The sequence below is a fragment of the Caloenas nicobarica genome, chromosome 6 (assembly GCF_036013445.1).
Source record: "Caloenas nicobarica isolate bCalNic1 chromosome 6, bCalNic1.hap1, whole genome shotgun sequence".
Taxonomy (NCBI): domain Eukaryota; kingdom Metazoa; phylum Chordata; class Aves; order Columbiformes; family Columbidae; genus Caloenas; species Caloenas nicobarica.
Window position 1 is genome coordinate 747,918 of NC_088250.1, and position 12,953 is coordinate 760,870.

General features: G+C 48.9%; 1 protein-coding gene and 1 pseudogene across 1 annotated transcript; one reads left to right on the forward strand and one right to left on the reverse strand.

Annotated features, from left to right (window-relative positions):
• Window positions 1-7,319: 7,319 nt before the first annotated feature.
• Window positions 7,320-8,084, forward strand: LOC135990106 (olfactory receptor 1G1-like). The gene is made up of 2 exons (XM_065637525.1): window positions 7,320-7,596; window positions 7,765-8,084. Exons 1-2 carry the CDS (start codon window positions 7,320-7,322, stop codon window positions 8,082-8,084), a joined length of 597 nt encoding a protein of 198 aa, XP_065493597.1.
• Window positions 8,085-11,762: 3,678 nt separating this feature from the next.
• Window positions 11,763-12,746, reverse strand: LOC135990012 (olfactory receptor 6E1-like; annotated as a pseudogene).
• Between the last annotated feature and the right edge of the window lie 207 nt (window positions 12,747-12,953).

Here is a 12,953-nt window from a genome sequence, read left to right on the forward strand (position 1 = left end):
ATGTAAGGATGATGCCAAAGCTCCCCTGGGCTTGGTACCTGCAGGGAAGGGTGAGGGCAGCAAGATGAGCTGAAACTGCTTCATTTGCAGTAAAAGAATAGATAGGGCTAACGTGGGCCTGCTGCTGCACTTTGTAAGAGTAGAAGCAGGCAGGACTGACATACTGTATGACTTCCTTGCCTCCATCTTCACCAGCAAGATCACCTGGAACTTTGTTCTGGAAGGCAGGAGTCTGGAGAACAAACAGGAGTGGATGGGGCTCAAGTCAGGGGTTGCCTGCACAAGCTCAGACACCATTACAGAAAAGGAGATGGGTCATTTGACCAGCTCCCTGAACACAAGTATCGCTGTGCTGTGGCACCTGAGATTCCCAGGAACACCCACCTCTTGGTCCAGAGCAGTGTGATTCCTCTTGAGGTATCCTGGCCTGTGTCCTCACTCAAGGGGTGCTTTAGGTACCCACTTTTCCGACATGTTCAGTCTTTATCAGGAGACACTCCTGGTCAATATGAATCAGATATCGCTGATACCATAGGTTCTGGAAAAGAGGCCACGGGGAAGGAAATAGAAAAAATTTGGCTTTATTCCTATTTATTATGGAATTGCTCTCTGTTTGGCTGTTCCTGAAAACTCCCTAGTCATCCACACCAGACTTGAAGCCTTTATGAAAATGCTGCAGAGAATCTTGGCTTGTAAGGGCATGTTGGATGTTAATGAGCCCTCTGCTGTCGTGATCCTGAACTGCAGATACTGAAAGAAAGAACAAACCTCCAATGAAGTGAAAGGCAGAAACAAACTCAAGTTTCTGAGGGTGTTTGGGATCCCACAAAGGGCCATTGCTGACACAGCTGTGAAGGAAACAAACAGTCCCTGTCCCTGGAGGCTGGTGAAGCAAAAACTCAGTCAGTGGTTACAGGTGGTAAAGGCGATGCAGAGGTGGCTCTGATGCCATGTCATCCCTTCATGTAGGTTTATCACCAGAAAGGCCAAGCCCTGACTCCCCAGGGCCTGGCAAAGGAGACCCTTTCAATCAAATGTTTCTCAAGGTTCTGCCTGTTGTCAGTGTGAGGGTATTTGTGTTTTGGGAGTGGGTCTGATGCCAAGTGCTGTGGCTTTAACCTCAAGGCTCCGGTTTTCTTAGGATTTGGCAATGCCTGAGAGGACCCCAAAACCCATTCAGCTTCTTTCATAGACCTGACAATGGTCCTCAATCACCTAAGCTGTCCCAGTCCCAAACTTGCTTGAATCCTCAATTTGAATCCATGCCCCAGCACTTAAATGCACATGTTCCTTCTTCTGCTGTCCTAAAATAAATAATTTTAAAAAACAAAAACAAAAACAAAGACAAAACAAACAAACAAACAAAAACCCCCAAAACAAACAAAAAAAACCCCCCACAGACAAAAAAATCAGTCTATTCTACATTAGCATGACCAGCCCATGGTCTTCAGGTCTTCTTGCCTTTAACAGACTTACTGCCACGCATAGACCACCCTCTTCCTGCACCTCCATGTGTCTCACAAACCTCTCACTCTTGTCCTCCAGTAATGGGCCAACACTCCAGGAAGTTCATGCCTCTTCCTGGCTCATGGATGATTCCTGAGGACCATCCAAGTCTGGGGAGTGTAAGGGAGGAACAGAGCAAGGTCATCTCATGGGCCATGACTGAGGAGAGCCACTCCCAGCAGCAGCCATTCCCCATCTCCCAGGCACAGCCATGCCCACAGCATGCAAATGTCACTACCATATAGGATTAGCCCAAGAGAAGCCTGCCTTCTTTCCATAACCTTCCAAAAACATTTCCTCCTATTCCCCCTCGACCCACAGAAATCAACCGCATTCCACTTGTGGACTCAGACATGGTTGTAAAGATTTGCTAAAGTCATCAGCCATCACCTTTTTCAACGTCACATCCCCTGACTCTCTCTCCCACACCTACATGTGGCCATTCACGGCTGCTCAGGGCCTTTTACTGTTCAGAAGAGGCCTTGAACTTCTTGGTTCTTCCTGGTGCTCGTTATAATCTTCCTTGCTCCCTCCAGAGCTCATGGTGAGCTTTCTTGTTCCTGACAGGGTCTTTGTAAACATTTCTTATGAAACTGTTGTCTTTTAATGATAACCTGTGCAGAAGGAACTAGCACAGAAAAGCACCAACTATATCAAATCTGACGCCGAAGTAAATGCGATAAAACCTTGTTGAATCACCCCTGTAGCTGTGTCTTTCCAGCAAGCAGTTTCTCCTGATAAAGGGATCCAGCCTCTGCCACTCTCTGGAGAGACACATGAGCAGTGTCCATGCCACCTGGGGACACAAAGGGTGACTTTTGCAAGACCACCATTTATCTGAACCACTGAGATATGTACTTATGGATGGTGTATCAAGCCTTACAGTGAAGCAGAGCTTGGAGTTCTGAGCTCCCTTCATCTGCCCTATGTGACCGCATGTAAAATGAAACTACCTCAGTCAAAAAGCTGGTTTTGATTCTCTTCAAAACCTGAAGCACCACATGGGTCAGGAGATGAGCCAGGATCCTCAGAGAGGACTCACACTTCTCTGTACTTAAAGTTTAGGAGTTCCCTGGAATCTCAAGAGACAAGGTATGCTGATTCCTGGGTTCAAGGAGCTGGTCGTGCTTTGTCACCATTTCTGTAATGGTGACTTTGATGCCTGGCTGATGCACAGACTCTGTACATGGATGCTCACACCTCTTGAGCAATCTGCTCTGAAAGGATTAAAAAGGTGGGCTGTTCTTTCTGGAAGAGTATTAGGACAGCAAAAAAGAAGAACCTGGGTTGGGGCAAATGAAAAGGGTTGCAAAAGTTGTGGTCAGGACTGTTTAGGGGTACTTGTAAAGCAGCCCTGCACCTCATGTGAATGATTTCTGTGATCAGAGAGAACCTGAGAGCTTTGTTTAATTTGAAAACATGAAGGGAAAGGAAGGACAGCATCATTCAGGCTCAAAGGGACCTCAGCATGTGTCTTGACCAACCTCCTGCTCAAAGCAGGGTCAGACCAGAATACTCAGGGCTTTATCCAAACACATCTTGGTCACTTTAAAGGACAGAGTGAGTGCGCACTCCTGGGAAACAGCTCCCAGTGCTTGACTGTCCACATGATTGAAAAGTTTCTCCGTTTATCTACTGTCCTTCTAATCCCAACTATCCAGCTTGCTTTTTCCCATCTACTTGCACATCAAAGCAGACTGTAATATCCTACCTTGGACACAAGAATATTGTGGGGGATGATGCTGAATGCCTTGCTGACTTGCAGGTAACAGACCATCACTGCTGTCCCCACATCCAGCAATCCTGTCCTTTCCTCACAGAAAGCAAAGAGGATGGACAGACACAATCTACCCTGGGTAAACCCCGTCATCTTCTCTTTCAGACACTCAGAAATGGGATCAGGGTGGACATGCTGTGGGACACAGCCTTTAGTTCCTCTGCTTGTTCAATGGCCATTTTTGATTAGTGCATGCAATGTGTGAGTGCTGCCAGCTGTCAGGGAGTCCCCTCAGTCTCCATGACCTTTCAAAGATGATGGAGAGTGGCCTCATTCTGACATCATCCTGCACTCTCAGCTCCCTGGGATGGTTCCCCTGCTGTCCCCTAGACTGGTCAGGATTGTGTTAGTTCCAGTGACCCCTGACTTGATCCCCACCCACTGCTGGTTGTTCCCCTCCAGAATCCTGTGACGAGTCACAGCGGCCTGGGAGACTTTGCAGGTGAAGATGGACACAGAGATTCTCACCTCTTTTTAAAATTCAGCAGTGGCCTCACAGTGTCCTTGTTTCTTCTTTAACCTTTCCTGAGGTAGCAACAGCCCATTGTGGTGCCCTTGAATTGCCTCACAGGTCTAGACTGAGTTTGATCTGGACTGTTTCTATGCTTGGAGGATGCTGTCCTTGAAGACCAGACGAACTAACTTCTGCCACCATGCCTTGGCAGTTTATTCCAACCGTGTCACAGCTCTGTTTCCAACACTGATGGCTCCAGATCATTCAGTCTGTGTGCTGGCTGAAGGCATTGCGTCACATTTAGGATGAACCACCCTATCTGTGGCACCAGGCCAGCTCTGACTTTGCAAAACTCTATCTGGTACCAAGTGTCCAAGAGCCCGTGTGTGCAAAGGCTTTGCCTCAGAGCAGAGACATAACACGGCTGAAAGACTGATGAATGTCTTTCTAGCCCTAGGACTACAAACCCAGAATGAAATGCCTAAATCCATTCAACTGAAGATATGCCCCCTGCTTGGAGAAATTAGATCCTTTGCTGTAACCTTCCTGGTGTCCTGTCTAATGATGGAACAAGAAAAAGTGATTCTCATGCCCAAATCTTTTTTCTAATAGGAGAAATTCCACTGCTGGAAATAAGTGTCTCTGCAGAGGTAAGAGAAAGGACATCAGGGATGACTTCAGCCTGTTTCACAGTAGGTTCTGTTGGAGCCCCAGAGACACCTGGAGGGAGCCCAGAGGGGACAGAGAAAGTGCTGCTTTGGGCTGCTCCTCTGCTGCTGGGCTGGGCTCCTGGGACAGAGGGAGTTCATGGCAAGCAACAGCACTGCAGAGAGACAGCTCTGCCCAGGAGCAGCTCCTCTGCAAAGCGCAGCAGGGCTGAGGGCTCTGCCTGGAGGTGCCAAAGAGAGATGAGCAAGTCTGAGGAAGGTTAAAAGCAGTCTGAGGTGGGAGGATGCTGAGAGCTCAATGAGGCAGAAATCTTCACAGCCCTTGGCACAGCAAGTCTCTGACCATAGGGAAGTACAACTGTGGTTACTGGAGGGATCTCCTAAAGCTGGTACATTCCACAGTTTACAGGATCTGTCAGGTGTCTCTCACAGTATCTCTGTTGTAGAGGAGAAGAACATGCTCCAGAGCAGGGCTTCCCTGCTAAACTGTCAGAGGGACACGGGCATGATGGCACCGTCTGCTAAGGGTGACTGCAGGGGTGAGCACCCAGGGGTGCCCAGGGCTGTCCTGCAGAGCAGGGTCCCTGCACCCCAGGGCTGTGTGCCAGGGCTGGGACTCTGCTGCCTGCCAGGGTCAGCACTCAGCCTCACAGGGAGATCCCCACGGTGCTGTGGGGAGAAGGTCTGTGGGCAGGAGAGACCCCCAGCAGGGCAGGGTCTTTCTGCTGGAAGAGGGTGCTGTGTGGGTCATGGCTGCTCACAGCTCATCAAGACAAAACTTCCAAGGAGATTTTGAAAGAGGAAAGTCAAGGCAAGATTTACCATGAAGCTGAAGATATTTCCCGAGTCTGTGTTTTCAGTTTCCTGCTCGGAGTACAGGGGGTAGGAGGAAGGGGAGGGGGGATGAGGGAGGAGAGGGTGGGCGGGCTTGCGCGGTGTGGGGTAGAGAGGGAAAGAGAAAATGAAAAGGACTTGTCCAGTTTGAACTAGTCATTGAAACACCTTAGATGTACCTTGCACTGATCAGTAGGTCTGATAGGAGCCTTCTGAAGTGCCTTCAGCCACTCCTCTGCCTCTGCACTGCACCAGCATCACCTTTGCTGGACCCATCAGCTTGTTCTGCCCTTTTGAACTTCCAAACAGGAACATTCAAACAGCCAGTGTCCTGCAAACAGGCAGGTTTCTGTAGGTGAGTGCACAAAGGTTGGGATGGCGTCTGTGACCACTGACAGGGACATGGGACAGGGAAGCCTTTTCCAGGAGGAAAATCCCCAGGCATCAGGGGTATGACCTGGGAAGGAGACAAAATTAAAACCAGAAATTTTGTGAGAGGAAGAATTCAGAGAACTTCATATGCTCCCCTCCAGTGCAGATCCCTCCTCTGAGCAGACCCCTGCAAAGTCTCTGCCCTTAGGGCTGGGGGCTCCAAGGCATGAACCAGCTCCTGTGCAGCCAGAGCTCCAGTTCCCTCTGCAGAGCACAGGGGCTGAGAGCAGCTGCCCGGCAATGTTGGTGTGTGGGAGGTGGCTGCACAGCTGGGGAAGGGTGACGCTGTCTGAGTGCCCAGCTGCCTCTGCCCTGGCCTCTCTCACACCCACCCTCACTGCATTTTTCTTCTTTCTCCACTGCTCTGTGTTCCTGTTGTTGTGATCCTGCTCTTGCTGTCTGGTTGTGATCCTGCTCTTGCTGTCTGGTTCTCTGGGGATGGGAGTTTCAGCTGCAGATTCACACCCTGATCTTGTGAGTCCTTTCCTGCAGGTGTGTCCATGGGAACATGTGTCCCAACTTTCCTGTGACCTATGGGGCTGTGGGCAATGCAGCCTGTGGGGCTGGGGAATGATCTGAATCTCTGTTAATCAAATGTAATCTTTAGGACACTGGGGTCTGTCTTCTTGGGCTGACCTTCCAGGCTCTGACCTCCTTCAAGGATGCAAATCTTTCCCATAGCATGTTCTTTTTATGTGAAACTCCCTTGGAGTAGTGGAAAGATGCTATTACTGTGGAAATGCTGTTTTGTTTGTGAAATAAGCCATGTGTGTCTTGGGCTCAAAGCAAGGTGCTGAGGCATTGTGAAAAGGGTGAGACATTTAGTGGTCTGCTTCCAAGATTAGTGGTTCTCTCTTCTCTCAGCAGTGTCTGGTGCCTTTTCAGGATAACATGTTAGTACAGTTGGTCTCCATCTGGTAAAAGGTGTAACCTCAGGGCAGCTGGGAACAGGAAAGCATTCACTGCAAATAGAGCCACAGGCAATCCTTTTTCTTTGCAGGGTTATTTGTTTTCTCTCTGAGTGCAACAGAAATGCTGAGGGTTTCTACAATTCAAGAACACTCCCCAGAGGAGAAGGGGGTGGAGCTCTAAAAATCACCAAACCTCTCAAACTGCCTTCTGCATTCCTATTTCCTTAGGACTCGGACTGCAGATGCTGACAAGCCCTACTGTATTAGCAAGGGTTTTATCTGAGAAAGTTAAACACTAGCACTGGCCCCTGCCCTCAGCATTCCTGTGAACCCAGGGCTTTTATAAAAGGCTGAATCCTTGGCAGACAGTGGGTGGAGGCACATTCATCCAGCACCAAACAGAGCACCAGGCAAAGAGCTGAAGGAAGATCTACTAGAAAATATGAAGGGTGTGCATATCAGAGGAGGGTCTATGAGATGTGGCTTTTTCTTTTCTCAGTGAAATCTTCCATAAGTTGTCCCTGTCTTTTCCTTTTTCAGAACAGTGCCTCCATGTCAAGAAAAAGAAAATGTCCAACAGCAGCTCCATCACCCAGTTCCTCCTCCTGCCATTCACAGACACACGGGAGCTGCAGCTCTTGCACTTCTGGCTCTTCCTGGGCATCTACCTGGCTGCCCTCCTGGGCAACGGCCTCATCATCACCACCATAGCCTGTGACCAGCACCTCCACACCCCCATGTACTTCTTCCTCCTCAACTTGTCCCTCATCGACCTGGGCTCCATCTCTACCACTGTCCCCAAGTCCATGGCCAATTCCCTGTGGGACACCAGGGCCATCTCCTACACAGGATGCATTGCTCAAGTCTTAACGTTTGCCTTTTTGGTTGGAGCAGAGCTTTCTCTTCTCACCATCATGGCCTACGACCGCTATGTTGCCATCTGCAAACCCCTGCACTACGGGACCCTCCTGGGCAGCAGAGCTTGTGTCCACATGGCAGCAGCTGCCTGGGCCAGTGGGTTTCTCTGTGCAGTGATTCACATTGCCAATACATTTTCACTACCACTCTGCAAGGGCAATGCTGTGGACCAGTTCTTCTGTGAAATCCCCCAGATCCTCAAGCTCTCCTGCTCAGATACCTACCTCAGGGAAGCTGAGCTTCTTGTGGTTAGTGTCTGTTTAGGATTTGGGTGTTTTCTGTTCATCGTACTGTCCTATGTGCAGATCTTCAGGGCTGTGCTGAGGATCCCCTCTGAGCTGGGACGGCACAAAGCCTATTCCACCTGTGTCCCTCACCTGGCTGTGGTCTCCCTGTTTACCATCACTGCCATGTTTGCCTACCTGAAGCCGCCCTCCATCACCTCCCCAAGCCTGGACCTGGTGGTGTCTGTTCTGTACTCTTTGGTGCCTCCAGCAGTGAACCCCCTCATCTACAGCATGAGGAACCAGGAGCTGAAAGTGGCACTGAAGAAGCTGATTCAATCATTCTTCTGTCAGCAGTAATAAGTTATCCATGTATCTTCAGAAGTGCTTTCCAATTCATCTCAGGAACTTCCTGTGCATTCAGCATTTGATCTGTGATAACCATGTTTTTCAAGGAATTTCTTCATCCATGGCACTGCTCCAGAGGCATGAAGCCAGCCTCTCAGACTCAGAGGCCTGTTTATCTGTTTCTGGGATCATGATACAGCTGGTGCCCTGTGTCACATCTCTGTAATACAGGGTGTTTCAAAAAGATGGACCCATTTTAAAATCACTATATCTCTGAAATTGGGTCCATCTTTTTGAAATGCCCCGTAAAAGGGGATTTCCTCAGTTTCTGTGTTTGGAGCTTGGTCTCTGCTTCCAAAGTTGTGGTCAGCCTGAATAAATTTCCCCCACAAGTCCATGCTGCTGTGCTTGGGTTTTTCATGGGCTCAAGGTAGGACACGGGGCAACATGTTATGTAATGGTGCTGGTTTGAGCATCCATCTGTGGGTGCCCAGTGTTCCTGGAGATGGTGAAGGACCTTCAGTGATCTGCCTTGGACTGCCTCGCTGTGGTTTTCAGGCACCACAGCCTGCTCCCAGTGCTCTGTGCTTCAACAGGGGAATAAATGACCCACAGAAACCTATTTCTGCATTCCTCAGCTCAGGGCAAGCTTCTCTGTCCCTGGGGTAGCAGGAGCAGCATGAAGAGCCCCTGGGCCTGGAGTCTTTTGCTGGGGAGAGGGGCTGGCACAGGAGGGCTACCAGCAATGAGTGTAAAGGATTTCCTGAAAACAAGAGGAGGGGACACAGGGGAACTGTCCTGGGTTCCCTCATGCCATGGCTGGCCCCAGCCCTTGGGCTGGTAGGGAAGCTCATCCTCCTCTCTGTCCCTGTCCCTCTATCCATCTGACCATCCATCCATCCATCCATCCATCCGTCCATCCATTCATCCATATCAGTACTCAGTCTGCGTGAGCTGCCCCACCATTTTTCTCATCCCAATGACATGATAGAATCATTTAGGTCAAAAGAGACCCTCAAGATCATCGAGTCCAACCATTGACATAACTCTGGCACTAAACCATGTCCCTAAGAACCTCATCTTTTAAACACCTCCAGGGATGGTGACACAACCACTGCCCTGGGAAGCCTGTTCCAATGCCTCACAAACTCTTCCACAGAGAAATTTTTTCTAATATCCAAACTGAACCTTCCTGGGTGCAACTTGAGGTTGTTTCCTCTCCTTCTACCACTTGCTACATGAGAGAACAGACCAACACTCTCCATGCTATAACCTCCTTTCAGGTAGTTGTAGACAGTAATAAGGTTTCCCCTCAGCCTCCTTTTCTCCAAGCTAAACAGCCCCAGCTCCCTCAGCTGCTCCCCATCTGACTTGTTCTCCAGACCCTTCTCCAGCTTTGCTGTCCTTCTCTGAATTCACTCCAGCACCTCAAGGTCTTTCTTGTAGTGAGGGGCCCAAAACTGAACACAGGATTTGAGGTCTATCCTCACCGGTGCTGAGAACAGGGGGGTGATCACTTGCCTGGTCCTGCTGGCCACACTATTCTTGATGCACACCAGGATGCTGCTGGCCTTCTTGGCCACCTGGGCACACTGCTGGCTCATGTTCAGCCAGCTGTTGATCAACACTGCCAGGTCCTTTTCCATTGGGCAGATTTCCAGCTGCTCTTCCTTGAGCCTGTAGCGTTGCCTGGGGTTGTTGTGACCCAACTGCAGGAGCCGGCAATTGGCGTGAAACTGAACAAGTCCAAGTGCTGGATTGTTCACCTGGGATAGAGTAACACTGAGTGAAAGTGTAGATTGGGAGAGAGTGGCTGGAGAACAGCCCTGCAGAAAGGGATCTGGCATGATGGTTGGCCACAGGGTCAATAGGAGGCAGCAGTGTCCCCCGGCAGCCAAGATGGTAAATTGCATCCTGGCGTGCATCAAACACAGCATAGCCAGGTGGTCAAAAGAGGTGACTATGCTGCTGTATTCAGCTTTGGTGCGGCCTCACCTTGAGTGCTGTGTGCAGTTCTGTGCCCCACATATTATTACAACAAGGATGTGAAGGTCCTTGAACACATCCGAAGGAGAGCAACAAACCTGGTGAAAGGGCTGGAAGGAATGTCATCTGAGGAGTGACTGTGTACTTTGGGTTTCACTAGTTTGGAGAACAGGAGGCTGAGGGGCAACCTCATTGCTCTCTACAGCTTCCTGATGAGGGCATGTAGACAGGGAGATGCTGAGATCTTCTCCCTGCTGTCCAGTGATAGGACATGTGCGAATGGTTCAAAGCTCGGCCAGGGGAGGTTAGACTGGACATTAGGAAGCATCTCTTTACCGAGAGGGTGGTCAAACACTGCAACAGGCTTCCTAGAGAGGTGATCGATGCCCAAAGGCTGTCAGTGTTTAAGAGACATTTGGGCAATGGCCTTGATAACATGATTTATCTTTTGGTCAGCCCTGAATGGATCAGGTATTTTAACTAGATGATCATTGTAGGTCTCTTCCAACTGAACTATTCTATTGTAGTCTAGTCTATTTTGTGTATATATCTGTACAGGGTGGATCCTTCCAGCAGCTGGGCTCAAACACTCAGTCTGCTCAGTAGCCTCCCCAGGACATCACCCTTGCCAGTTGCAGGCACCAGGACACATGAGGCTCGAGGGCTACAGGCGCATTCCAGATACTGGTACAGATAACCCCAGTCACATACATGCGCGCACGCACGCTCTTATGTCCAGTCACTCTGGTCTCTCAATTGCTGGCACCAATGACATACAGGCTGTCTGACCCCCTGGCCCTGCTCCAGTTGCTACACTCACACATTCATGAAAAGAAGAGATTTGCTCACATAGCAAAGACTTAGAAATTAAGTTTAAGGAGAAGACAGGACAGACTGCACTGGTTGGGGTCCTTCCCCAAGCTTCACGTGAAAAGTCCTCTGTAATCCAAAAATGCTCTTCCCCTGCATCCCATAATGTGTCCTGCACCTCTAGGCAACAATCCCGTTAGTCTAAATGGTGATCCAGAGAGCTGCTCTCAGGTAATCCACTTGATGGGCTTCACACCTGGATAACGAGGCTGATGGCTCTCCCAGGGCAGCCTTGGGACAAGATGTTTAGTCCTCAGGAGCCTGTAATTTGGGTTCCCACTTGCCACTGAGCCTCTGAGCTCATCCTGTTTTGGAAATGGGCTCGTGACAAGCTGGTGGCTCTCCAGTGATGGTGCTGGAAGCAGCCGGGGCAGAATATTAACTGACTTACTGCTCCTGCCATTGTTAGTGCCTTCTTTGTGTGTGCAGAGGATTTTCTTATCACTTAATACAATCCAACAAAATAGAACAAGAGGAAATGTCATCAGGTTGCACCAGGGGAGATTTAGGTTGGATATTAGGAAAAAATTCTTCATGGAAAGGTTTGTCAGGTGTTGGAACAGGCTGCCCAGGGCTGTGGTGGAGTCACCATCCCTGAAGATTTTTAAAAGGCATTTAGACAAGGTTCTTAGGGACATGGTTTAGTGCTGGAGTTAGGTTAGGTTAGGTTATGGTTGGACTCTATGATCCTGAGGGCCTCTTCCAACTGAAATGATTCTATGATCCTATAAATCTCGTGAGGTATCTCTGTCTGGAGGTTACATACATATGCATTGGTATTATTTAACATATGATAGCAGATCACTGGAATTGCTGTCCAGAAATACCTCATGATTAGGGGGAAAGATGTGTTGTTGTACGAGCAATGGCTTCATTCAGGGCCAGTATCACAGGCTTGTTTCTAAGACTATAGATGAATGGATTTAAGAATGGGTGCAGGACGGTGTTCAGCAAAGCTATAAGTCTGTTGTTCTCCAAGAAAACATCTCCTGAAGGACACGTGTAGAGAGCAATGCAGCTCCCATATCCAATTGCCAAGGGGGTGAGATGGGAAGAACACGTAGAAAAAGCTTTTTTCCTCCCAGAGGCTGCTGGAAGATGTAGAATACAGAAAAGGATGCACATGTAAAATGCCAGAGTTAAACATAAGGAACCCAGAATGACAAAGGAAAAGCAAACAGAGTCTATTTTTCAAAGCAGCTTGGTGTCAGAGCAGGACAGTTTGAGCAAGGGAGAGCTGTCACAAAAGAAATGATGGATTTTGTTTGAGCCACAAAAAGTCAGCATATAGGGGAGGACCAGATGGTAACTCGAGAGTGTGAAGCCTGTGACCCAAGCAGCAAAAACGAGGTGGATGCAGAGCTGAGGCTTCATGATGGCAGCATAACGCAAAGGTTGGTAGATGGCAACATAGCGGTCAAAGAACATGACAACAAGTAGAACAAACTCTGTACAGCCCAGTGCTAAATAGAAATAGTATTGGGCAAAGCAGCTGCTTAGTGAGATTGTTCTCCTGCCAGAACTCAGGATTACAAACAGTTGGATGCTTGTGGAGGATGTAAACCAGATTTCCAGGAAGGTCAGATTGCCAATGAAAAAGTACATGAGGGGTTGTAGGTGGTGATTCACACACACGAGGAGAATGATGGTAGCATTCCCCACCACTGTTATCAGGCATATGAGCAGAAAGACCAAAGAGAGAAAGAACTGTAGTCTTTGATCAAGTCCTGAGAAACCCTCTAGGATGAACTCTGTAACTGCGGTTGCATTTTCTGGTCCCATGCTGAATTTCAGTTCGTCCTGCTGAGACAGGAGCATAGCAAAAAGCAAGCGTGATAACTTCACAGCAGGATGAAAGGTTCTACATTTCCTTCTCTGCTTCTTTCCTTTCTTGCCGTCTTCCTATATTACACAAATACAGATAGTCCTTCAAGCATTTCTCACACCCTGATTTTTCTGTATCATATCTCAGCTAGAGTCCTCAGAGAATTTCTTGTCTTCTTTCTACCTTTTTCAAACACCCAT

Excerpts from the sequence above, each read along its gene's own strand:
- LOC135990106 (XM_065637525.1), top strand. The coding sequence starts at position 7,320 with ATGTACTTCTTCCTCCTCAACTTGTCCCTCATCGACCTGGGCTCCATC. Across the intron at positions 7,597-7,764 it reads GGCAGCAGCTGCCTGGGCCA|GATTTGGGTGTTTTCTGTTC; the intron begins GTGGGTTTCTCT and ends GTGTCTGTTTAG.